At 41.1% G+C, this 27,774-nt stretch overlaps 2 protein-coding genes across 2 annotated transcripts in view; both read left to right on the top strand.

Moving 5' to 3' along the window:
- The window catches only part of LOC307006000 (uncharacterized protein), a 229,927-nt gene that overhangs the window by 110,265 nt on the left and 91,888 nt on the right, over nt 1-27,774 (top strand). The gene's annotated exons all lie outside the window — the stretch shown is intronic.
- LOC307005207 (uncharacterized protein) lies at nt 339-11,208 on the top strand. The gene is made up of 8 exons (XM_079625113.1): nt 339-510; nt 4,136-4,444; nt 4,541-4,900; nt 9,979-10,068; nt 10,210-10,299; nt 10,378-10,425; nt 10,571-10,651; nt 10,759-11,208. The coding sequence occupies exons 1-8, from the start codon at nt 450-452 to the stop codon at nt 10,812-10,814; spliced, it is 1,095 nt and encodes a 364-aa protein (XP_079481239.1). The 5' UTR covers nt 339-449; the 3' UTR covers nt 10,815-11,208.

Below are 27,774 nucleotides of genomic sequence, written 5' to 3'. Positions count from 1 at the left end.
AAGGAGGAGCTGATGATGTTTAAAGGAGGAGCTGATGATGTTTAAAGGAGGAGCTGATGATGTTTAAAGGAGGAGCTGATGATGTTTAAAGGAGGAGCTGATGATGTTTAAAGGAGGAGCTGATGATGTTTAAAGGAGGAGCTGATGATGTTTAAAGGAGGAGCTGATGATGTTTAAAGGAGGAGCTGATGATGTTTAAAGGAGGAGCTGATGATGTATAAAGGAGGAGCTGATGATGTTTAAAGGAGGAGCTGATGATGTTTAAAGGAGGAGCTGATGATGTATAAAGGAGGAGCTGATGATGTTTAAAGGAGGAGCTGATGATGTTTAAAGGAGGAGCTGATGATGTTTAAAGGAGGAGCTGATGATGTTTAAAGGAGGAGCTGATGATGTTTAAAGGAGGAGCTGTAACTATATATAATGAAGAGGAAGACTGACAGAAACAGAAGATGGCTGATAAGTGTGATCTGTGTCTGCTGGGACTGATCCTTCTCTCTTCACTTCTCACAGGTAAAGACATCTGGATTTTCTCTAAACACATCTAGTGGAATTAGTCTGGAAAGAGTTCATTTGAACATGCTCACTTTATTCTTGCACACATTCACGTTGTGATCTCAGAGTTGTGTATTGATACACACAGATCATACTGTATTATTCCTGATACTGGACATAGTGTCACTCAAACATCTGATGATGAAGATTATCTTCATATTAAGAGTGTGTCAGTGATTTGAACAGCTCTCTGATAAAGACTAATAGTTTATTCTGGAGAGTGTGTTGTTTGCTTTAAGTGAGGAAAATACTATGAGTGAAAACTTCGGTAACGCTTTAGATTACAGCCCGGAAAGTACTGTGTAATTAAAACTATATTACAGTGTAACTTTCGGTAATTACAGTGTGCCTATAAAGTACTTATGTGTAAGTATATAGGGGAACAATATGTAAAGTCTTGGGAATAAAGGGGTAACAACCAGGAAAATACTGCGTAATTAAAACTATATTACAGTGTAACTTTCGGTAATTACAGTGTACCTATAAAGTACGTACGTGTAAGTATATAGGTGAACAATGTAAAGTTTTGGAATAAAGGGGTAACAACCAGGAAAAAAAAATGTATTTAGGCAAATTATTTATACTGTAAGTATTTTAGAACTACGGGGCACTTATACTATAATACAATCTTACTTCTGGGAGCAATTTAGCGAGTAGGCTACATACACTGCACCTTTTTGTAATAATAGTGTATACAAATACATAAAGGCTTTTTTCAAATTACGGGGTAGCCTATATATCAGTGCATTTATAAAGTAGGCTAATTTGTTTTTATTGCAAAGGTGCACTGATTAAGTTGTTTCAAGGCAAGTAAAACTATTGCAACTTTTTTTTTTAAATGCTGGGGAAATATACTCTTTTCATGTAGTTACAGGGTAAGTATGACATTGCGGGCCGTAAATTAAACTGGTGCTTCTTACCCTCTTGTTTCATGTAGTTACAGGGTAAGTACAATAAAAACACATGTAAACACACAATCTGATATCACTTGGAAAACTTTATTTGAAAAACAACTTATTTCAAAAAAGATTTACAACATATTACACTTATTATTCTTTATTCCTTTTTTTAAATCAACTTTTCATTTCAAATACTAAAGTCCTGACAGAAAGTATACGTTTTTGCATGGCTTCCTACTTCCTCCTCTTGTTCCTCTTCTTCTTTTTCTATCATTCCACTGATTAGCCTAATCTTAAGAAGGAGTCTTTTGCTATTCTGTATTATGTATTAAAAGAAAATACAGTACACCCAGAAATGTTCTCATAATTTACTCATCTTTTCGCTACCGACCAACTGTCACCAGCGTCCAGCGAGTGCATGAGAGTCGGCTTGGCTTCGCGTTTGGTGAAGCTTCACGCGTTCATTACGTTCTCGCGGGAGTTAGATGTGAAACTCGCGCGAGAACTGGCATCTCTGTTCTTCTGTATTGTTTGTTTTTCATTATTATTATGTGTTATTGTTTGTATTTTGTTGTGAGCATTAATAAAAAATAAAATAAATAAATCGACATTCGGTTTCTCGGCGCTTACGTCACGCTTTAAGTTGTCAAGCGTGAACTCAACCCTCTCATGCACGCGCAAGTGACAGTTGGTCGGAACGGAAGCGATAGTCTTTAAAATGTTTAAATATTTGGTATTTTTCTTACAAACACTTATCGTCTCACTTCAGAAGACATTGATTCATCCATTGGGGTTGTATGGATTACTTTAGTTATTGCTGTATGTGCTGTTTGATGTCAACTTTTAGGAACACATGAGCTTGCATTATGCATTCACAGAGATGATATATTTTTCTAAAAAAAAATTGTTTGTGTTCACCTGAAGAAGGAAATTCATATACATCTCGGATGACATGAGGGTAAAAGATTAGTAAATGGTGAGGACATTTCTGTACTGTATTTTCTTTTAACACATAATACAGAATAGTAAGAGACATGGGATTCCTTGATTTATCAGTGGAAAGAAAGAAAAAGAAGAAGAGGAACAAGAGGAGGAGGAAACCAAGCAAGAGAAACAAAGTGTTTTAAATCCGTTTTGAAGTAAGTTGTTTTTCAAATAAAGTTTTCCAAGTGATATCAGATTGTGTGTTTACATGTGTTTTTATTGTACTTACCCTGTAACTACATGAAACAAGAGGATAAGAAGCACCAGTTTAATTTACGGCCCGCAATGTCATACTTACCCTGTAACTACAAGAAACAAGAGGGTAAGAAGCACCACTTTAATTTACGGCCCGCAATGTCATACTTACCCTGTAACTACAAGAAACAAGAGTATATTTCCCCAGCATTTAAAAAAAAAAGTTGCAATAGTTTTACTTGCCTTGAAACAACTTAATCAGTGCACCTTTGCAATAAAAACAAATTAGCCTACTTTATAAATGCACTGATATATAGGCTACCCCGTAATTTGAAAAAAGCCTTTATGTATTTGTATACACTATTATTACAAAAAGGTGCAGTGTATGTAGCCTACTCGCTAAATTGCTCCCAAAAGTAAGATTGTATTATAGTATAAGTGCCCCGTAGTTCTAAAATACTTACAGTATAAATAATTTGCCTAAATACATTTTTTTTCCTGGTTGTTACCCCTTTATTCCAAAACTTTACATTGTTCCCCTATATACTTACACGTACGTACTTTATAGGTACACTGTAATTACCGAAAGTTACACTGTAATTTAGTTTTAATTACGCAGTATTTTCCTGGTTGTTACCCCTTTATTCCCAAGACTTTACATATTGTTCCCCTATATACTTACACATAAGTACTTTATAGGCACACTGTAATTACCGAAAGTTACACTGTAATTTCATTGTAATTACGCAGTACTTTCCGGACTGTAATCTAATGTTACGACCCTTGGCTCAAGGGACGCAACAAAAACAAGGGACACACGAAAACCCAAATTATAGGCTCAAAAGTAATGTTTATTTACTTACAAAATAAGACAACACTAAATAATAAAAGGAAAACAATTAAAGAAGATAACAATGTTCCTGAAGTCGTCAGCAAGATCAGTTTGTAGAGCATGATGCATGGTTGAAATGTAATGGAATGTTGAAGTAGAAATGTACATGTAAATGCAAATGAAAGAAAGATAACACAACCAAAATCCAAACGCCAAAAACCAAAGACTGACTCTCCGCTCAGTTGGTGATCTCTTAAGCAGCTTCTAAGGCACAACCACAGGTGTTTCCAGTTGACTGTCAATTGAGGCAATTAGTGGGTCAGGTACCAGCAGCAATTCCCAGAACCAACAGCAGAGGTCGTCACACTAAAGCGTTACCAAAACTTCTGCTTTTTATGCTGGTGTGTTTTATGTTCTCATTTATTAATATATATCATTTTTATGTGATTATGGGTGTAGGTGTGCGAATGCATGTAGATACATGTTTATGCGGGGCGGGTAAGGTGGGATGAGGGAGAGCTTTTGCGAGTGTGAATGTATATGTGTTGTATTATTTTTTTTGTTTCTGTCTCGAGGACCCCCTTGAAAACGAGATGTTTCATCTCAAGGGATTATCCTCAACAATAAAATTTCAAATAAATCATAATGATCACTGAGATATACTGTGTTTCAGGAACCAGTGGAGATGAAGATGTGTTCATCAGTTCTGGTGAAAGTGTCCGTCTGTCCTGTAATATAACTCTTCCTGACTGCAGATCAACTACATGGATCTATGACAGATTCAGTCGTTCAGGGGGAGTTTATCTGTTTACTAGAGGGATGAAGAATAAAGACACAGCGAGACATAAGAGACTGAGTCTGGAGTCTGACTGCTCTCTGAACATCACGACCGTCACAGAAGAAGATTATGGAGAATACGGATGCAGACAAATTGTGAATGGAGAATATCATTATATAAGTGTTTTTCTGCATGTTCTTCATGGTTAGTTTATGATTATGTGGTCAATTTAAAAAGGGCAGATTCTCCCTTTAAACTCAGATGATGATTGAAGAGTCTGTGATTGTGTCTTGTGTTCAGTTTCAGTGTCTCCATCATCATCATCTTCATCATCATCTTCATCTTCATCCTCACAGACTGAGATCAGTCCAGGCCGCTCTCTGACTCTCTCCTGTCAGTTGTATACTGGACGCTCCTGTTATTATTTGTTCAGTTATGAGGGATATGAGCTGTTGTGGGTGAGTCAGACTGGTGTTGATCTGAAGACAGACTCCAGATATCAGATATTATCATCATCATCACCATCATCAGATGAAGAACTCTGTATCATCACTCTGACTACAACACTCCTGAATGAAGATGACAACAGAGAGTGGAGATGTGAAGTTACTGACGGAGATCAAGTCCAGACCTCAGTCAGATACACTGTCAAGTATTCAGGTGAGAAACACTCTTTTCTGACAGATTACTGGAAACTTCCACAGACTGGCTCGACTCTTTCTGATGCCTTCATACGGTTTGGGACTGTACAATATTAGTGGTCAAAGTCATAAACTGCATAACAATCCTTATAATCCCCAATATTGGCCTCCTACACGGGTCATACATGATATATTGCATAAACCAGACGAGTCTATTAAAGTATGATGGTTAATGCAATATATCATGTATAGACTGTGTAGGATGCCACTGTAAACTGTGAGGATGGAACATCATGTCATAATCAATATGAAAATAATGTCGTACAGATGCTGCGTCTGCACATTCATCTTCTGCAGCTCCACACACACACACACACACGCACGCACACACACACACACACACAAACACACGCACACACACACACAAACACACACACACACACACACAGAGAACTTCCACAGAAGACCATTCTTTTAATTATGACTTTATTCTCGTAATGTTTCGACTTTGTTCTCGTAATGTTTCGACTTTATTCTCGTAATGTTTCGACTTTATTCTCGTAATGTTTCGACTTTATTCTCGTAATGTTTCGACTTTATTCTCGTAATGTTTCGACTTTATTCTGGTAATGTTTCGACTTTATTCTGGTAATGTTTCGACTTTATTCTGGTAATGTTTCGACTTTGTTCTCGTAATGTTTCGACTTTATTCTCGTAATGTTTCGACTTTATTCTCGTAATGTTTCGACTTTATTCTCGTAATGTTTCGACTTTATTCTCGTAATGTATCGACTTTATTCTCGTAATGTTTCGACTTTAATCTCGTAATGTTTCGACTTTGTTCTCGTAATGTTTCGACTTTATTCTCGTAATGTTTCGAATTTAATCTCGTAATGTTTCGGCTTTAATCTCGTAATGTTTCGACTTTATTCTGGTAATGTTTCGACTTTATTCTGGTAATGTTTCGACTTTATTCTCGTAATGTTTCGACTTTGTTCTCGTAATGTTTCGACTTTGTTCTCGTAATGTTTCGACTTTATTCTCGTAATGTTTCGACTTTATTCTCGTAATGTTTCGACTTTATTCTCGTAATGTTTCGACTTTATTCTCGTAATGTATCGACTTTATTCTCGTAATGTTTCGACTTTAATCTCGTAATGTTTCGACTTTATTCTCGTAATGTTTCGACTTTAATCTCGTAATGTTTCGACTTTATTCTCGTAATGTTTCGACTTTAATCTCGTAATGTTTCGACTTTGTTCTCGTAATGTTTCGACTTTATTCTCGTAATGTTTCGAATTTAATCTCGTAATGTTTCGGCTTTAATCTCGTAATGTTTCGACTTTATTCTCGTAATGTTTCGACTTTAATCTCGTAATGTTTCGACTTTAATCTCGTAATGTTTCTGTCACAGTGTCTGGTTTGTGTATTCCTGGTGTCCACTAGATGTCCTCTTCCCCACGGTGTCATCCACATTCTCACTACATTTCCCATGATCCTGTCTGTCACTTAGTGTTCATTATGTTCAGCTGTTTCTTGTCACCTTAATTAGCCCTTGTGTTTATATACCCTGTCAGTTTCAGTGTTTGTCACGGAGTCCTTGTTAGATGTCCTCACACTTCCTGGTTAGTTTTTTGTCTGTTCCTGTATCTTGTTATTCTTGTTGGATTGCTTATATGGTATTTGACCCTTGCCTGGACTGGATTACGCTTTACGGATTACCCCAAATAAACACATCTTACTGCACTTGGATCTGCTGTCTCTCCATGGTGTGTGTCCTGACAGAAGGACTCCGTCACAATGCAAGGATCCAGCGGTATGTGTTCCAACTTCTCTTCCCCAGCCATCGAGCGGGAGAGGAGGGATTGTTTTGAGGGGACCCGCCTAGCCATTTTTCGTGGGACCCGGGGAGGTCACAGAGGAGGAGGTGGTCGAGAACAAGGCCAACACCACCCTCCACCTTGGCCCCCCTTCGTCCCTGGACTGGTGAGGGACGGATTAGAGCCACCATCTCGCCATCGCGGGCGGAGAAGGGGAAAACGCACGTCTGCCCAGCCAGAGTTTGTTCACGTCCCGTCTGCCCAGCCAGAGTTTGTTCACGTCACGTCTGCCCAGTCAGAGACTGTTCACGTCACGACTGCCCAGTCGGAGACTGTTCACGTCCCGTCTGCCCAGTTTGAGACTGGTCTAGAGATGCCCATTTGTGGGGCCGCCAAGGCAATGTTGGACTATTTGGAGCGTCTGGCTCGGATCCTGGACATGCCAGTGTCTGCTGTCCCAGAGCCGGAGCCAGTGTCTGCTGTCCCAGAGCCGGAGCCAGTGTCTGCTGTCCCTGAGTCGGAGCCAGTGTCTGCTGTTCCTGAGTCGGAGCCAGTGTCTGCTGTTCCTGAGTCGGAGCCAGTGTCTGCTGTTCCTGAGTCGGAGCCAGTGTCTGCTGTTCCTGAGTCGGAGCCAGTGTCTGCTGTTCCTGAGTCGGAGCCAGTGTCTGCTGTTCCTGAGTCGGAGCCAGTGTCTGCTGTTCCTGAGTCGGAGCCAGTGTCTGCTGTTCCTGAGTCGGAGCCAGTGTCTGCTGTTCCTGAGTCGGAGCCAGTGTCTGCTGTTCCTGAGTCGGAGCCAGTGTCTGCTGTTCCTGAGTCGGAGCCAGTGTCTGCTGTTCCTGAGTCGGAGCCAGTGTCTGCTGTTCCTGAGTCGGAGCCAGTGTCTGCTGTTCCTGAGTCGGAGCCAGTGTCTGCTGTTCCTGAGTCGGAGCCAGTGTCTGCTGTTCCTGAGTCGGAGCCAGTGTCTGCTGTTCCTGAGTCGGAGCCAGTGTCTGCTGTTCCTGAGTCGGAGCCAGTGTCTGCTGTTCCTGAGTCGGAGCCAGTGTCTGCTGTTCCTGAGTCGGAGCCAGTGTCTGCTGTTCCGATTTCGGTGGTCCGGAGATGGAGGAGGAGAAGGAGAGGAGCCTCTTCATCGGGTCGTCTGGTGGGTTCTAACTCAGAGACCAGCCCGGAGGTAACTGCCATCCCTGCTGCGCCGCCCGAGCTGCTCGCCCTGCCGGCCCCGCCCGAGCTGCTCGCCCTGCCGGCCCCGCTTGAGCTGCTCGCCCTGCCGGCCCCGCCCGAGCTGCTCGCCCTGCCGGCCCCGCCCGAGCTGCTCGCCCTGGTTCCTGAGCCGGTGGAGCCGGTGTCTTTTGCTGTTCCTGAGCCGGTTGCTGTTGTTGTTCCTGAGCCGGTGGTGTCTGTTGCAGTTCCTGAGCCGGTAGTGTCTGTTGCAGTTCCTGAGCCGGTGGTGTCTGTTGCAGTTCCTGAGCCGGTGGTGTCTGTTGCAGTTCCTGAGCCGGTGGTGTCTGTTGCAGTTCCTGAGCCGGTGGTGTCTGTTGCAGTTCCTGAGCCGGTGGTGTCTGTTGCAGTTCCTGAGCCGGTGGTGTCTGTTGCAGTTCCTGAGCCGGTGGTGTCTGTTGCAGTTCCTGAGCCGGTGGTGTCTGTTGCAGTTCCTGAGCCGGTGGTGTCTGTTCCAGTTCCTGAGCCGGTGGTGTCTGTCTCTGTTCCGCCTTGGTCTTCACCGCCATGACCGCCCGAGTGGTCGTCTCCGCCGTGGCCACCCGAGGGGTCTTCACCGCCCTGGCCGCCCGAGGGGTCTTCTCCGCCCTGGCCGCCAGATGGACTGTCATCTCCGCCCTGGCCGCCTGATGGACTGTCGTCTCCGCCCTGGCCGCCAGATGGACTGTCGTCTCCGCCCTGGCCGCCAGATGGACTGTCGTCTCCGCCCTGGCCGCCTGATGGACTGTCTGCTTCGCCACGGCCGCCGGTTAGATTATCATCCCCTGTTCCTGTTCCCCTTCATGGTCCTGGCCCTCCATCCCTCCCCCTGATCCTCCACCATTCTACCTCCCGCCTGGACTCTTGTTTTGTTTGTTTTTTGTGGGTCTTGGAGCGTCTGGTAGCCGCTCCGTAGAGGGGGGGTTATGTCACAGTGTCTGGTTTGTGTATTCCTGGTGTCCACTAGATGTCCTCTTCCCCACGGTGTCATCCACATTCTCACTACATTTCCCATGATCCTGTCTGTCACTTAGTGTTCATTATGTTCAGCTGTTTCTTGTCACCTTAATTAGCCCTTGTGTTTATATACCCTGTCAGTTTCAGTGTTTGTCACGGAGTCCTTGTTAGATGTCCTCACACTTCCTGGTTAGTTTTTTGTCTGTTCCTGTATCTTGTTATTCTTGTTGGATTGCTTATATGGTATTTGACCCTTGCCTGGACTGGATTACGCTTTACGGATTACCCCAAATAAACACATCTTACTGCACTTGGATCTGCTGTCTCTCCATGGTGTGTGTCCTGACAGTTTCGACTTTGTTCTCGTAATGTTTCGACTTTATTCTCGTAATGTTTCGAATTTAATCTCGTAATGTTTCGGCTTTAATCTCGTGATGTTTCGACTTTATTCTCGTAATGTTTCGACTTTATTCTTGTAATGTTTCGACTTTAATCTCGTAATGTTTCGACTTTAATTCTCGTAATGTTTCGACTTTAATCTCGTAATGTTTCGACTTTAATCTCGTAATGTTTCGACTTTAATCTCGTAATGTTTCGACTTTATTCTTGTAATGTTTCGACTTTAATCTCGTAATGTTTCGACTTTAATCTCGTAATGTTTCGACTTTAATCTCGTAATGTTTCGACTTTATTCTCGTAATGTTTCGACTTTTTTTTCTCGCAATGTTTCTACTTTATTCTCGTAATGTTTCGACTTTAATCTCGTAATGTTTCTACTTTAATCTCGTAATGTTTCGACTTTAATCTCGTGATGTTTCGACTTTGTTCTCGTAATGTTTCGACTTTAATCTCGTAATGTTTCGGCTTTATTCTCGTAATGTTTCGACTTTAATCTCGTGATGTTTCGACTTTATTCTCGTAATGTTTCGCCTTTGATCTCGTAATGTTTCTACTTTATTCTCGTAATGTTTCGACTTTATTCTCGTAATGTTTTGACTTTAATAACGTAATGTTTAGACTTTAATCTCGTAATGTTTCGACTTTAATCTCGTAATGTTTCGACTTTATTCTCGTAATGATCTTTAATCTGGAGATGCTGCGTCTGCACATTCATCTTCTGCAGCTCCAGTCGCTTCACCAACACCGACTCCAGTCAGAAGCTCAAACTCTGAGAAGAACTCAAGCCGAACTACAGCAGCAGCTCCTACACAAGGTTCAAGTATTATGTGATGATGATGTTGTGTATATGTGGCATTATGTGTTGTGTTCGACTTTATTCTCGTAATGTTTCGACTTTATTCTCGTAATGATCTTTAATCTGGAGATGCTGTGTCTGCACATTCATCTTCCGCAGCTCCAGTCGCTTCACCAACACTGACTCCAGTCAGAAGCTCAAACTCTGAGAAGAACTCAAGCCGAACTACAGCAGCAGCTCCTACACAAGGTTCAAGTATTATGTGATGATGATGTTGTGTATATGTGGCATTATGTGTTGAACTGAACTAACAGACGTGATCCACAGATCCAGGAGAACCTGAAGTCAGTGTGACTGCTGGATCATTATACAGAGGTACGACACGTTCATTTATACTGACAGCTTTATAACATTAAACTATCAGTCAGTCTGTAAATGCTTCATCAATAACTGTTGATAGTTGAAGACCCTTGACTTCAGTCATGTCCAGTTTCTCTTCTTCCTCTCATGTTTCCTGCAGTGATTGTGACTATTGTTGGGATCGCAGTGTTTGCTGCTCCTACTGTGATTCTTCTTCAGATCATCTGTGCAAGAAGAGCTGGTGAGTTTGAGCCGCACACAATCTGATGATTCACACTCGTCTGATCTGAACATCTGCAATCATGATAAAACACAGACGAGAGGTCAGTCAATGCTTTTATTTTGCAGGAAGGAAGGACTCGCAGCACCCAGAGGAAATAGAGATGCCGACAATATTACAATAAAATACTGATGAGTTTACAGCCAATCTGCAACAATATTAACAATAGCAAAAACTCAAGAGGATTGGTCATTGTTTTAGTTTCTTCTTCTCCGAAAACTGAGGAAAACTCTTTAAACTGATTCAAATGTGTGTTTTACATATAAAAGCCAGATTTATTCTCATTTATATGGGTTTTATATATATTAGCCTACAGTGTTGAAAGTCATTCTCTTGTGCTTCATATATAAACTGCTTTAAATACAATATTAAATACAGTAATGGACAGACTCAGACTGTATAATCCTCTCTCTGTTCTGTGTGATGGAGATGATTTGAGGATTCTTGTATCTTGTCTGTTCATTCCTGATTTTAGCAGCTTTTGTTCATTTTCTTAATAAACCTCTGCAGTTGTGTTTAATATTTCTCCTTTCCTGAGAGGTTCGTTACAAATATGATATTCCCTTCATGAGCATGTGACGTGTCTGTAGAGAAGTCCACTGAAGCGAGCTGTGGTTGAGAACCCGTGTGCAGTTTTGTTCAATCTTAAAGGTAAAGTTAAATCTTGGTCTGGGTTAGTCTGAAGTAGCCGGCGTTCTCGTCAGGGCCGTAAAACACAGAGAAGTGACATTGGGGATGATGGGAGAAACACACCCAAATTAGCTTCAGTTAAAGCTAGGGTAGGTAATGTTGGAGAGCTAGCCAGATTTGAAAGTGGCACCTCTTCTAAGCTCCGCCCCCTCCTGTCAGTGCTCCGTCCAAAGCTACGCCCCCCCACAAACATGAACGCGCATCCACATTCACAAAACAAATAATTACCTGTCCAGCAGAAAGACCGCAACCTCGGCATCGCTTTTTAGGCCCTTCAGCTTCCTTAGTTGTCTCCACCGTTCAAATGCTGAACCAATGTTGACCCGAGTTTGTCCTCTGGCTTTATCAAGTGCCAGTTTCGTTGCAGCCTTTTCTGCCTCAGACTTTCTTTTTTTAGCCTTTTTGTCAGGGCGAGTAGTTACAAGCAAAGCTGGTATTGGTAGTTTTGGCTGCATTTTTTCTGCCATTGTGCTGCAAACTCCTGCTTAGTCGGTGTAGTGAGATAAATGTTTCCGGAAACGGTGACATGTGATTAGTGCACGCAGGGCTGTGCACCAGGGATGCGCGGGTCAATGTATAAACAACCCGCATCCGACCGACGTTTTCAACTAACCCGACCGCAACTCGGACCGCAAAAAAAAAATAAAGAAAATATTGTACCCGACCTGCTTCCTGACCCGCGTTTTTTTAAAGTAGCTAGTAAATGCTCATCGTAGCGTCATGGGCCATAGACGGAGGAACTAGCGATGCGCATTTTTCTGAGTGCTGTATGATATAGCCTAGTGTTTTGTAATAAAGGCTTGATTTATTCATTTATTTCGTTTCATTTTCTTAACAATAAGATGCTGCATGTGTTTTTCCAGTCTAATCGACGTGTGCGTCTCTCCGAATTTCCCAACAAAAACTCTGCCCGTTCTCAGCAAATACATAAAACTGACATTACTGAGCTATATGCGTTTAAAAGTAGCCTATTAAAATGGCACAATGGCATTGCTCAGTTCAACGCGTTGGGAAATCGGGCATTTTGTCCCGCGTCAGCTTTTATTCAAAAGTTAATAACGCTCAACATTCAAAAGGTAAATAAGGATTTCCCGCTGTCATCTCTGACTGAGCTCGTGCGTCATCCTCGCGCAGTTATTCAGCCAATAAAGTGTAGACCTATTTCATAGAACATTGTGTCTAGTACTATATAAATTACAAAGGTTTAATTGGCATCTTTATTTCAAACGACCCGACCGACCGCGACCCGAATATCATTAAAAATATTTTTGGATGGCTCGTACCGCGGGTGACCGCAGGCACTCGTCGCTCATTTTTGGATCAACCCGCGCATCACTGCTGTGCATGCAGTGGTGCTCGGGCACGAGACATGAAGGCATCTGATTGGTTCTTTACATTCGCACCGGATGGCAGTGATTGGTCAGAGTTTTTACTGTCCTACAGCTGCTACAGAGGTCAGATTTGTTTCATTCCTTTTTCTGAACACATAATGTATTGACTACTATCAGAATGGAAGGACCATTTCACCCAGTATAAAAAAAATGTTTCTGAACAGGATTACCTACCCGAGCTTTAAGCAGGCATATAATAATTTGGGTAAATGTGTTGCTAGATTTATGCCTATTTTTTCACATCTTCATGGACACCACAATGATCTCCCTCGTGTGTTAACCCTCTGGAGTCTAAGGTGTTTTTGGGGTCCTTGAGATGTTTTGATATGCCCTGATATTTGTATTTTTTTCAGTTGCTTATAAACATATTAATGGCAAAGGTGTAATTACACTCTATTTAGCATGAACATGGCTATCATAATATGTGAGCAACATGTATGTACATGTTTGCATTTTTGAGAGAATATTATTTATGCGTGGTTATTCAAAAAACTCAAACTTAAATGTTCTGATATAAGACCACAAACGACCAACTTCACATATTCCCACAATACTTTTGACTAATGGATCTTGTCGGCTAGAGTATTTACTTTAAAATGATCTGAAAATCATCCGGGCTAATCGTTCACATTAAACAATAGATTGATTTAAATTTTGTAAGACACTTTTTGTTTGGAAAGGCAATATGCAGGTGGGCGTGAATGATCCAACAAGGTCATGAATAATGTCCTCATTCACACCTGAAGACAAAGACCCGCTAATGCTGCATACTAATGAGCCTTTCATTCAGGTGTCACTGTGGCTACAAGAAAAAATGCAAAGACAACACACACACATATATACATACATACATATATATACCAGTATATATATATATATATATATATATATATATATATATATATATATATATATATATATATACATAATTGGTTCAGAGTTGGAAACATCTTGAAAAAAGTGTATTTTTCCACAAACTGTATGCTTGCAAATTGTATAATATCCAAGGTAAACATTTCTAATTGTGCAGTTAATTCTCATTCGTATTTTCAGAAAGTTTTGGATTATGTAGGCTATCCTCTCCCCAAATTTGTCACTAATAAAACACAAAAATAATTTATAGAGAAGGCTTATATTGACCTTTTAAGATTTTGTTTGTACCTTGTAAATTAGGTTTTGATGTGGCAGTATAAGCTTTATAAATAATCTATCCAAAACGAAATGTTGTCTTTCATATTTCGTCTGTAACATATGGTCTTTTATAATATATATTAGGGCATAAATGTTAATTTGCAGTTTAATATGTTGCTTATACAAATACATTTTATTTAAACGTATTCAGTCGATTTTTACTCATCTCAGTAGGCAATATAGTTTGCTAAAAGCGAAACTCGCGCGAGCTGTAGTAAACAACAGCATGCGCCGTGCATTCATTCAAACACAGAAACGCGATTCAAATATAAACAGTCTTTTGCGGTTTACAGACACCATATCATATCGCGATTAGAACAAAGCACTTACTGATGATCTGCAGCTGGACCCGTTGTTCGGCTACTCCAGCACGTTTGAGGTAACATTTCCAGGATTATCACGATATTATTATTCCTCACAGCGAGTGTGTTTTCCAGCTGTTGTGGGCGTTGACTGGTTTGCATGTGTTGCTTCAGATTAGAATTTGAATAGCGCGCGCTCTCGATGGGCGTGTCACATTAGCGGAGTAATGAGCTGGCAGAAAGATAATGAGGACGGCTGATCTCTCGCTCTTTATATATAGATTACATAAACAGAGAATATTTCTTTTAGTTTTGAATTAGATAATTTAAAACTACACACTTAAATGATTATAGATATATATATCTCATGTCTGAGTGAATAGTATTCGCTGAGTTTTATTTGAGTTTAGAGAAGTGCTTCAGAAAAAAAGTTCACGGAGACGGAGAGGCAGAAAGCACTCCCTGTTTACTTTCTTTATTTTACAAAAGCACAATGTTTTATTTCGATTGTAAGTGGACACATAAAAAAGTAGACATTTAACAGATTATTTTTTCATATTTCTTAAGGCTGTATGACCAAAACTGACTGAGTATTTTAGGTCTATTTTGCTGCTATGTAAAAAAAAACGAGCAAAACGCGCCCGCGCGTTTGCCGACCCCAGGGGGTTAATATTTTTCCTTGTAATTATTTATGGTTTGCAAAAATATGAACGGCTGCATCTGTGTAGATGAGAGAAGCAAAGTGTGTGTGTGTGTTGTGGACACACTACACTTAAAGACCCATGCACCCTTAAAATAGCATCTGAATAACGGAGTTGTTTTCTGGAACTGCAGAATATCACCAGGGAACGTTTGCGCCGGAACACACTCCTCTTTACACTGAACCGCCCCCGCGAGCGCAAGTTCATTCCCTAATTTACCGACGTGCGTCTGTGGAGGGAAAGTGCGCTGTGCGTCGGTGCAGAATAGGAATGATACATGCGTCGTGTACAAATCAATTGCGCTGGGTGCAAGATAGGGCCCTATTTCTTTAAGTGTGTGTGTGTGTGTGGGTGTGGGTGCAAGATAGGGCCCTATTTCTGTTTTAGAGATGCTCATGTGCAAATGCGTTTGTTTTTTACCAAGCTGGTGCTAATAATTACTTTACAACACTTTTAAAAACTGTTTTATAATTCAGGAGTCATGGATAGTGGAAACCTTTTCAGTAACAAATAAATTTTATCACTAATAATTTCAAGATTTTATTTCTAGAGCAGATGTGTTTGGTTCAGAGCAGATGTGTTTCACACACTTAAAGCAACACGTTAAGTCACCAATAGCAACTAGCAGAATTTAAACACTCAGTTGGTCAGAACAGAGGAAAACCACAGGAGGAGCTGGTGATGTTTAAAGTCTTTAGAAATGGGACTTTACAAATGCTCACATAATATAAGCACTTTAGAGCTATGAATAATGCTCAACGTTAATGCTCTCCTCCTGTGGTTTTCCTCTGTTCTGACCAACTGAGTGTTTAAATTCTGCTAGTTGCTATTGGTGACTTAACGTGTTGCTTTAAGTGTGTGAAACACATCTGCTCTGAACCAAACACATCTGCTCTAGAAATAAAATCTTGAAATTATTAGTGATAAAATTTATTTGTTACTGAAAAGGTTTCCACTATCCATGACTCCTGAATTATAAAACAGTTTTTAAAAGTGTTGTAAAGTAATTATAAAGTAATCAAAAGTCCGTGGGTTTATCTGTGAGGCTGGGGTGTTTGGTGTTCAGGTGTCTTTGCATTTTCACGGGCTTCAGACTCTCATGTGCGAGGACTTCGGAGCACACAACGCATTGAGGGTGTTGCACCTGATTTATAACAATGCACGTGAAACCATTGTTTATGTATTCCTCTCTGTGTTTTCTGGCTTTCGAGGAGGAATGGTCCGTTTGCGGGGCACGGGTTTGGCGGGCTGCCCTTCCAGAGGTGGAGGGTAACGTTAGTCCTGGCGGCTCATCCTCTTCTCTGCCCTCTGTATTTTCTGCTGATCCCGCTCTCTCATCAGCAGGCATCTCTGCTCCTTTCTCGTTCTCTTTTGATGATAATAACCACCATTTCATTTTTTATCAAGTTTAGATCTCAAAATAGACCGATCGCTGTTTAGCAAAACACTAAATGTGCATCTAGCTAGCTAGCGCATGTTGTTGTTCTGTAAATTGTGAGTGACACCGTCACACTGTAATAATTAATTGGAGCAAACAAAGTTTTATTTCCAGTTTATTTAAATTATCCTAAATTTATACTCGCATCATTACAACCTTTTTAAACATAAAAAAAAATTACGTTTCTGTAAATCATCTCGCGATCCCCCGCTCCCCCCCACTTTGGGAACCACTGCTGTACACTGCATAATTAAATTGCATAATTGCATAACTTAAACGCCTCTGATTGGCCATCGCGTTCAGGAGATCAACAGACATGTCTGTGATTGGCTTCAGTGCTCAACGCTGCAAAAACACATTGTTAATAGAAACCTTTGAATGCAGCAAACTCCACGTTCTTGAATTGACATCCATAGTCAGATCAAGAAGTTGATCACATTTGTACTTGTGATTGAAGAAGTCAATGCTACTTCTGGCCGCTTACTGTGATAGTCAATCCATGTTTTTGTTCCAACGTGATGACGTAATAGGTGGCGCATCTCAGAGATGGTATAAGACGGGCATTTGTGGTTTAAAAGTATATATATTTATTTTTTCTGAAAATGGCCGATGGTTTTGCTGGATAAGACTCTTATCTCTCGACTGGGATCGTGCCGAGACTTTGAAGCTGCATTGAGACGGACATTTGAACCTTCTTTGAAATTGGGATAGATGGTTGCCATTGAAGTCCATTCTGTGTAGAAAAATCCTGGAATGTTTTCCTCAAAAACCTTAATTTATTTTCGACTGAAGAAAGAAAGACATGGATATCTTGGATGACATCCAGTAACTGGGTCCACGCCACACTCTTTACACCAAGTGGTGAAACCATTTCACTTCAGGCCGTACATTGTGTTTTACATTGTTGTGGCAAAAATTCATCAAACAAACATCTGTCACGGGTATGGTGTGGATGAAGACAGGCAGAGGCCTAAGGTTCCAATTCAAACTTTTACTATAATAAAACTTAAACAAAACTGGTACAGGCAAGGGTAACACTCTCCATACAACGTAACATAAACAAACATAAGCATTAGCATAAGCATTGACCGACAACTCAAGGGTGAGAGACAGGAACTTAAATACACAGATGACAACGAGTGACGACAGGTGATGATGATGATGATTAACAAAGACTAATAAACTAAACAGGTGACGAAAATGAACTAATGAAAATGACGACAGAGATGATGAAAACACTGAAGATGGAAAACAAACTAAAAGTCCATGATAAACAACAGAAAACACATTAACAATGTGACAGAACCCCCCCCCTCCCCCCAGGCGCGTCCTCGCGCCGTAAAACATCCAAAGGGGTGGGAGGGTGGGCGCCCTGGAGGCTGATGAACAGGTGGCCGATCTGGAGCAGGAAGCCTCCAGGGCGGAGCAGACGGACCCTCAGGCGTCCATGGTGGTGAGGACCCTTCGAGTGGCCACGGCGGAGACGACCCCTCGGGCGGCCATGGCGGTGAGGACCCTTCGGGCGGCCATGGCGGTGAGGACCCTTCGGGCGGCCATGGCGGTGAGAACCCTTCGGGCGGCCATGGCGGTGAGGACCCTTCGGGCGGCCATGGCGGTGAGGACCCTTCGGGCGGCCATGGCGGTGAGGACCCTTCGGGCGGCCATGGCGGTGAGGACCCTTCGGGCGACCATGGCGGTGAGGACCCTTCGGGCGGCCATGGCGGTGAGGACCCTTCGGGCGGCCATGGCGGTGAGGACCCTTCGGGCGGCCATGGCGGTGAGGACCCTTCGGGCGACCATGGCGGTGAGGACCCTTCGGGCGGCCATGGCGGTGAGGACCCTTCGGGTGACCATGGCGGTGAGGACCCTTCGGGCGGCCATGGCGGTCGTGTCGGCAGGGCCTCCACGATCCCCTCAGAGGACTTATTGCCCCCCCCCAAAATTTTCTTGGGGAGGTCAGCACTGGACTGGACCCGCGGCGAAGAGGACTCTGAGCTGACCGGGACCAGCGGCGAAGGCTCTGGGCTGAACGGGACCAGCGGCGAAGGCCCTGGGCTGGACGGGACCAGCGGCGAAGGCTCTGGGCTGAACGGGACCAGCGGCGAAGGCCCTGGGCTGGACGGGACCAGCGGTGCAGGAAGCTCTGGGCTGGACGGGACCAGCGGTGCAGGAAGCTCTGGGCTGGACGGGACCAGCGGTGCAGGAAGCTCTGGGCTGGACGGAACCAGCGGTGCAGGAAGCTCTGGGCTGGACGGGACCAGCGGTGCAGGAAGCTCTGGGCTGGACGGGACCAGCGGTGCAGGAAGCTCTGGGCTGGACGGGACCAGCGGTGCAGGAAGCTCTGGGCTGGACGGGACCAGCGGTGCAGGAAGCTCTGAGCTGGACGGGACCAGCGGTGCAGGAAGCTCTGGGCTGGACGGGACCAGCGGTGCAGGAAGCTCTGGGCTGGACGGGACCAGCGGTACAGGAAGCTCTGGACTGGACGGAACCAGCGGTGCAGGAAGCTCTGGGCTGGACGGGACCAGCGGTGCAGGAAGCTCTGGGATGGACGGCGATGAGGGCTCTGTGCTGGGCAGTGATGAGGGCTCTGTGCTGGGCAGCGATGAGGGCTCTGTGCTGGGCAGCGATGAGGGCTCTGTGCTGGGCAGTGATGAGGGCTCTGGCGCAGGATCAGCGGGCTCTGGCGCAGGATCAGCGGGCTCTGGCGCAGGATCAGCAGGCTCTGGCGCAGGATCAGCGGCCTCTGGCGCAGGATCAGCGGGCTCTGGCGCAGGATCAGCGGGCTCTGGCGCAGGATCAGCGGGCTCTGGCGCAGGATCAGCAGGCTCTGGCGCAGGATCAGCGGGCTCTAGTTCCTCCCACTGCAGCAGCGAAATCTGGAAGCCAAAAAGCTCAGGCACCGGCTCCTGAAGTTCCGGAGCGACAGGTGAGACCGCGAGGGAAGACCCAGACACCAAAAGGGCTTTATCTAAAAAGTCACAAAAAGGTAGGTTTAAGTCTCCCAACAGTAGTAACTGGTCCCGGGGATCGTCCAGTCCGCACCAGAAGCGCTGCTTCAACTCGCTCTCACTCCAGTACACATCTTGGTGGAGGTGGAGGTACAACTCCACGAATTCCTCCATGGAACACCCATTCTGGTTAAACAGAAATGCCTCCATAGTGTCCTCCTCCATAACTTTTTGGTCGGTCAATCTGTCACGGGTATGGTGTGGATGAAGACAGGCAGAGGCCTAATGTTCCAATTCAAACTTTTACTATAATAAAACTTAAACAAAACTGGTACAGGCAAGGGTAACACTCTCCATACAACGTAACATAAACAAACATAAGCATTAGCATAAGCATTGACCGACAACTCAAGGGTGAGAGACAGGAACTTAAATACACAGATGACAACGAGTGACGACAGGTGATGATGATGATGATTAACAAAGACTAATTAACTAAACAGGTGACGAAAATGAACTAATGAAAATGACGACAGAGATGATGAAAACACTGAAGATGGAAAACAAACTAAAAGTCCATGATAAACAACAGAAAACACATTAACAATGTGACAACATCACTGCGTAAGAGACACTCAGAGTCAAATGATAAAATAGAAGTATTTATTCTCCCCAGGTACATAAACAGAATCTTCTCTCACTACAAGTGAGAGACACACATGTGACATTCTTTGAATCATCTATATTTTACTAAAGATCAATGAATATCATAAAATTGCCACCACAACATATAAAAGCCAGATTTATTCTCATTTATATGGGTTTATAGATATTAGCCTACAGTGTTGAAAGTCATTCTCTTGTGCTTCATATATAAACTGCTTTAAATATAATATTACATACAGTAATGGACAGACTCAGACTGTATAATCCTCTCTCTGTTCTGTGTGATGGAGATGATTTGAGGATTCTTGTATCTTGTCTGTTCATTCCTGGTTTTAGCAGCTTTTAAAAAAAAATGTGTATGATTGATACTAATTATCTTAATAAACCTCTGCGGTTGTGTTTAATATAATTAGGATCCTGTTGCTCACTCAGTCTTCCTTAGTAAACTGCTGAACATTTCCCCACACGGCGGTGGCATATTTCCCTCTGCCACAAATACAAAGGCAAACATTTCCAAAGGCAAAAACAACATAAACACGTAAAAGTCTTCACCCGAGGAGCGGCCCCGAACACATCCTCCTTAAGCTTTTACACGGACCCCGTCTCAAGGGCCGTCCGCTAATCATGAGCTGTCATTGCAACACATCTAATGCCCTCATACGGTTATACTCGGACTTATCCTAGTCCCTCGGTCAGCCTGAGCCTTTACACAAGCACACACACACACATGTAAATTATCTTCTTTCATTTTCACACTTACATTATGCAGCACACACACACGCACACGCACACACACACACACACACACACACACACACACACACACAAACTTTTATACGGTGAGTTCCTCTAAAGCAGCTCCTCTGACCCTTCTACAGCTTCACACATTTGCAATGTCTGGCGCACGAGCTGTTCAAAGTTCACTCTACACAGTAAAAACAGAAGTGTTCATTTAACTCCTGTAGAGTTTCAGATAACGTTTGGTCCCACTCGAAATCAGTGTAAAATGTACTCTTTGGTCAGTGTCAAGTTTTTAGAGTTATTTCTACTCAATACTGTGTAAAAAATAACAATGAAATGTGTAAAAGTATTTAACACTAGTTTAATCACACTGTTAAGTGTAATATGATTACACTGTATAGTTAATTTAACTACAATTTTACTTTAAAAAAAGACACTTTAAGTGTAATATTTACTTTTCATTTCTCCACAGTGTTTTTAAAAATATAAGTTAATATAAGTTATAACAATATCAGTGTTACTGAATGATAGAACTATCAACTAAAACAAGCATAATAACATTAGATCACAGAACTCACCATTTATTGTACAAAAATAAAAAAGCATTTCAGTTCATGTCAGTGAATTTACATTGCAAACCCATTGCCTTGTCTCTGACAAAAACATGTATAACATCATAAAAATGTTTACCAGAGAAAGCAATAAGGCACGACAAGAAGAGTTGTGTCATTCCCTCCATATGACATGTGTATGTCAAAAGGCCTAGGGTAATGCAGGTTCTCGACATGAAAAAAACAAACTAAATCCTGCTTTGATCTGATCACCTCATACACAGCAAAATCCCCAGAGTTAAATTTACTCTGCTCAGAGAACATTTGGTCCCTCTCTACAGAGAGTTAAAATAACTCTGAATCAGAGTTAAAGTTAATAAGATACTTAAGTGATTCTTTAAGTGATGATTGGTCAACAAGCAGAATCACCGAAGGAAAGAGAAACTCAAGAACTACAACTGACTTCCAGCCACAGCAAAATCTCAGCAGAGGAGGATTAAACAACTCCACAAACAGCATTACTAACCTCACTTATTACTAACCAGACTGACTTTATTTCTGTCAGACGTCTACAGAAGGTCTTAGTGAGAATTAACAGAGTTTAAGATGTTGATGATTTATTGAAAAATGTTGGTTACCATTATGGTGACCAGTGTGTCCTTTAGTTGCACAGTTTTACTCTTTACTTTTTTTGTGTGAGTTTGTGGTTCTTGTAACAGTTTTGACCAAAACATGTAAATAGTCACAAATAAAGCCAGAAACAAAGATGATCAGGTGACATAGTTTTCAACAACAAAAAGTAGAGTAATGTGCTTCTCTCATCACTGTCCAAAAGTGGTTATTGGATATGAGTAGATTATAATACCAACGATACTCTCTTGGCACAGATTGGACTTTCTGAATTTTTATAATGTATTTCAGGGATTTTTTTCTTTTGAGACACAGATGTCAAGAATCAGCATATGAATCTCAACAATGGTGACTTGTTTCATGCCGCAATGCATCCTGGGAGCCATGTTTTATACTATTGTGTCTCCCAGCATGCATTGCGGCACCTGATCATCTTTGTTTCAGGCATTATTTGTAACAAATTACTTGTTTTGGTAATAACTGTTACAAAAACCACAATTGTTCAAAAAATGCTAAGTCAAACTGCCCAACTAAAGGAGACACTTGTCACCATAATGGTGATCAAACATTTTCAATAAATTGTCAACATCTAAACCTTTGTTCATTCTCACTAAGGGACTGTTCGTTATTTATTTAAGGGGCCACCGGAGGAGTTTTGAGATCTATGGTCAAAATAGACTTGACCCTCCCTCCGCCAGCAATACATTTTTCTATGAAGATTTTCACAATCATTTCCTCCAAAATGATTGTGAAAAAAGACATGACCCTCCCCGATCATGTATTGATTACTTCTGTACTGGTTTGCGCTTGGTAAAGATGTTCATATATCTCTATGCCTAGACCTACACTACACCAAACGTTCATAAAGAGTCCTGCACACCCGCCTTTTTCAAACTGGCGCAGCGCTGCCTCGCGGTAGAAAATGCATGATTTGATAAACATGAGGATTATCCGTCTGACATCGCCGCTCACTCTAACGTTAACCTAGATAAGGTTCGCTATTCTTAGGCGCATAACCAAGTGTGTGTGCGGAGTGTGTAGCGCGCACTGCATGACATGGAGGCGCCGATGCGATTTGCATTTTCCTATCAAAAGTGAACTTAAAATACTCTAAGAAGTATATTATTATACTCTAAAAATATTTCTGGCCATACAGAAAATAATAATGCATCAGTCGCAATACTTTTATTTGTGTAAACTCACAATAACAAGAAAACGTTTTGCTTTCGTAAAATAAAATAAAACAATCAGGCGCGCTTTCATGGTCTCCGTGAACTGTAGCGCGTCAAAAAAAAAAAAAAAAAAAAAGCAGAAACATATCGTAGGCTATAGCATACTAGCCTCAAATATATGAGAAAAATATCTATATAAAGCTTGATAAATCAAATCGAAAGCAAATCGTCTGATTATGTAATCCGTACGAAAGATGCATTTCTCTTAAAGGCGCACTTTACAGTGGAGATGTATGGAGACATGTTTGCAGCGGACATTGATTTAGAAAAAATGTGTTTATTAATAAACAATTAAAATGCATCGTTATTTTTAAAGACATATTTATTATCATTAGCCTGCTTTTGCGTCAAGATTATAGCAGAATGGGCGATATCCCTGCAGTATTTAAGCAGAAAGTAAAGTGCGACTAGTCAAATCTTTAGTATATGGCAACAATACATTTACTATATTTGACATTATTTAATTAGTAATAAGTATCCAGCTCTTTACATAAAATTTGTTGAGTTAACAATTAGTTAATGAACTAATAAAATAATAGAACAAATATTAAATTAAGATGCTAACCATAATTATATTTAACATGACTTGTTCCACCACGCAAATTACTGTTTTTAAGGTGACAATCTGTTACACATTTGAAGATTTACTTAAGCATTCACCCAAGTTCTGTATTTACGTACCATTTGAGGTGTTGGTACTGTTGTGGAAATTATCAATATTAAAACCTGGATGAAGGAGACAAAGTCGATTCTCAAAAGATTAAACAAAGTATTTTATTTCATGCATGAAATAAGACGTTCCCACACAGACAGCGTCTGATATGAGAAGGTCCATGGCATTCTCACGCAGAGAGCATCTGACATGAGAAGGCGAAGGCTAGTCCCTTTCGCCAAGGTTATATACCCTAACACACCCTGTGTAAAAAATCCTTTGTTACCTTAAAGGACAAGTTCGGTATTTTACACTTAAAGCCCTGTTAACAGATCGTATCTGATGAAATAGAACGGTTAAGATTAAAATTTGGGCACATGCTGCTGTCCCGAGAATTTTAGTTTTATTTAGCGTTTGTGGACCTATTTTGCCAAACGCGTCACACCCAGATTCTTCCGTTGAGAGCTTGAATAATAGACACCAGTTGGTGGCGATAATGCACCTTTGCCGATTGCAAGCAAACCGCTGGCATTTCATTTAATACACAGAAGAAGCAGAAGAAGAAGCGGCGGAGGAATACCGTACCTCACACAGCACATTCAATACAATCAATGGAGTTGGACAAACACTACGATAAAACCTGTCGGAAAGCATCTTTTTCAGCGTTTTTTTTTGGAACCGTATCAGTGAACACCCCTGACCACTCGGTGAGTTTCACGTCTTTGTAAACGAAAGTTTAATGTGTTTTAGGAAGGAATCTGCCAGTGCACATAGACAACCATTGTGGGGGTGTGGGGGGGAAGCTAAATAAAACTAAAATTCTGGGGACAGGAGCATGTGTCCAAATTTTAATCTTAACCGTTCTATTTCATCAGATACGATCTGTAAACAGGGCTTTAAGTGTAAAATACCGAACTTGTCCTTTAAAGGGAGATGTCTTAGCTCATTATCTCATGTCCAAACCAAATTCTAACTGGTCCAAACAACGTCATGTCTGCAAAAGTTTCCTGTTTCTTAGCTGCTGCTCTTTTTTTTTCCACACATCTTGTCTATCTTTAGTTCGATCAAAGCTGCGCACATATTTTTCACACTTAGTCTTTTGCCTTCACATACCCAGTGAACATTTTGTTCCTTCAAGCTTGTTAACTTATGCATTTATAAAAAGCTTAGTTTTATATCTTTAATAATGTGCTTTTGATTATATTCCTTTAAATGCTTATGAGTAAAAATTAATCTTCATCGTTAATAAAAGTTGTACCCATATAAAAGCAAAAGAACACCTTAAAAAGTAAAATTTCCATTACAGTACTTAACTTGCCACTTGATATTTCCACTCCACTACATTATAGGGAAAAATCATATTTTAATGTTTACTACACTACATTTATCTGATAACTATAGTTTCCATTTGATTTACAGATTACATGAAGCTTCAGAGTCAAAACAGCACATTTTTAGATTAATTTACATGAATGACTTAACTGATTCAGGTCAATAACAAATCTGGTTTGGGGATTCAAAGCCGTCAAAAGGGAAGTTGTTAAAATATGACTTTGGTAAAAGCTAGTTACCCACATGAAAAATACTTTAGCAGAAGTATTAAAGTATATGATATCACAGTAAATGTACTTCAGTTTCAAAAGTGTAAGTAAATTACATAATATTTCCATGTATGGGTTGGTTGATTATGTCCTGGCCAATTATCAGATTTGTTATTGACCTGAATCAGTTAAGTCATTCATGTAAATTAATCTAAAAATGTGCTGTTTTGACTCTGAAGCTTCATGTAATCTGTAAATCAAATGGAAACTATAGTTATCAGATAAACGTAGTGTAGTAAACATTAAAATATTATTTTTCCCTATAATGTAGTGGAGTGGAAATATCAAGTGGCAAGTTAAGTACTGTAATGGAAATTTTACTTTTTAAGGTGTTCTTTTGCTTTTAGATGGGTACAACTTTTATTAACGATGAAGATTAATTTTTACTCATAAGCATTTAAAGGAATATAATCAAAAGCACATTATTAAAGATATAAAACTAAGCTTTTTATAAATGCATAAGTTAACAAGCTTGAAGGAACAAAATGTTCACAGGGTATGTGAAGGCAAAAGACTAAGTGTGAAAAATATGTGCGCAGCTTTGATCGAACTAAAGATAGACAAGATGTGTGAAAAAAAGAGAGCAGCAGCTAAGAAACAGGAAACTTTTGCAGACATGACGTTGTTTGGACCAGTTAGAATTTGGTTTGGACATGAGATAATGAGCTAAGACATCTCCCTTTAAGGTAACAAAGGATTTTTTACACAGGGTGTGTTAGGGTATATAACCTTGGCGAAAGGGACTAGCCTTCGCCTTCTCATGTCAGATGCTCTCTGCGTGAGAATGCCATGGGCCTCCTCATATCAGACGCTGTCTGTGTGGGAACGTCTTATTTCATGCATGAAATAAAATACTTTGTTTAATCTTTTGAGAATCGACTTTGTCTCCTTCATCCAGGTTTTAATATTGATAATTTCCACAACAGTACCAACACCTCAAATGGTACGTACATACAGAACTTGGGTGAATGCTTATATTCAATCACTGCAGATGACAATATAAAAACAATAAAATGTAAATTGCCCAACCTTTCTTCTGTATCTTTTGCAAGTATTTTGCTGGCTCTTCACCTTTCTCCTCCATCGTGAGTTGTACTTCTGCGCCATTTTTTTAAATATATGTAGCTCCAACTGTATAATACACACACACACACACACACACACACACACACACAAATATAGAAGATGCTCTTCTTTGATGATGGTATAGACAGTGCAGTCTAATACACAGTGTTAAATAGTGTTACACTTACCCCCCCTACTATCAAATGTATCAGTAACCTCTATGGAAGAGCAATATTGACTGGTGTCGGGGCTGCAGGGAAAATAACCTGTGGTTGACAGAAAAAAAAGGTACAGATAGTTCACAAAAGGGCACAAAACATATTACATTTATTCAGACTGAAAAGGGTTACATTAAATGAATAATTATACACATGTGCAACATTTCCTATTAAATATAAATTGATTCTAACATAAAGTTGACTAAATTATGATCATAATGAAAATGATCGCAGTTGTAACATTTATTAGCTGGTACAGAATGCACAAGTGAAAACTCTTGGCATGTGACACACTTATTTTACTAACCATTTCATTATTAGGGTTTCATGAAAACAAAATTATATGACACTGAAATAATGGGCGTGTAAGAACTATTCTGAAATAAAAATAAAACTTGATTTTTTTTATGTAAAAATAAAAAATCAAGTACTAAAAGATAATGTGTTGTACATTTACAAAGCTCACAAAAACCTTAAATTACAAAGAAAACACAAAGTTTATTCTATTATTAAAAAGTCGCTGTATCCACTCACCGCTTATAGATGCTGCACCGCCACCTTTGTTTTCTTTTTTGAGCTTCAGTTGGCGCAAAAACACTGTGAACCTTGAACCTTGTAGATGATGCAGCCCCAACGTCAGCATTAGAAGAGAGCGCCATCAGTCACAAATGCTGCATCGTCATTGGTTAATTCACAGTGGAGGGGCGCTGCTGAATCAACGAGGTTGAATTCAATTTAAAGGGCATATTGCAGGTTAGAGTACCCAGTGCGCCAATGTATAGAACAATAATGTAGGAACTAGATTTAAATATAAACATATACTTATAAAACGCTATTTAGGCTTCGGGAGTCGTTTTTGTGAGAAAATTTTACTTCCGCATTTGAAAACCGCCAAACCGGAAGTGACGTAGCATGGGGGAGAGCGGTCAAAGTAAACAATAGGAAAGCAATGGATCGCAATGACAGTTCGGACGCTGAGGAAATTGTAGCCTAAATGTTTATTCGTATGACGGACCTCAGCCATATAATTATGAGCCTGATATGAAGCCAAGAGACTCTAGACAGGC

The sequence above is a fragment of the Phoxinus phoxinus genome (assembly GCF_949152265.1).
Source record: "Phoxinus phoxinus genome assembly, chromosome: 1".
Lineage (NCBI taxonomy): Eukaryota > Metazoa > Chordata > Actinopteri > Cypriniformes > Leuciscidae > Phoxinus > Phoxinus phoxinus.
Note: the sequence above shows the minus strand (reverse complement) of the source record. Positions and strands in the feature narration are given on the sequence as shown.

What these genes read in the sequence shown, in the direction of transcription:
- LOC307005207 (XM_079625113.1), top strand. Translation starts at nt 450, where the DNA reads ATGGCTGATAAGTGTGATCTGTGTCTGCTGGGACTGATCCTTCTCTCT. An exon ending in TCTCTCTTCACTTCTCACAG is followed by an intron (nt 511 to 4,135) that starts GTAAAGACATCT and finishes ACTGTGTTTCAG; the next exon opens with GAACCAGTGGAGATGAAGAT. An exon ending in TTTTCTGCATGTTCTTCATG is followed by an intron (nt 4,445 to 4,540) that starts GTTAGTTTATGA and finishes TCTTGTGTTCAG; the next exon opens with TTTCAGTGTCTCCATCATCA.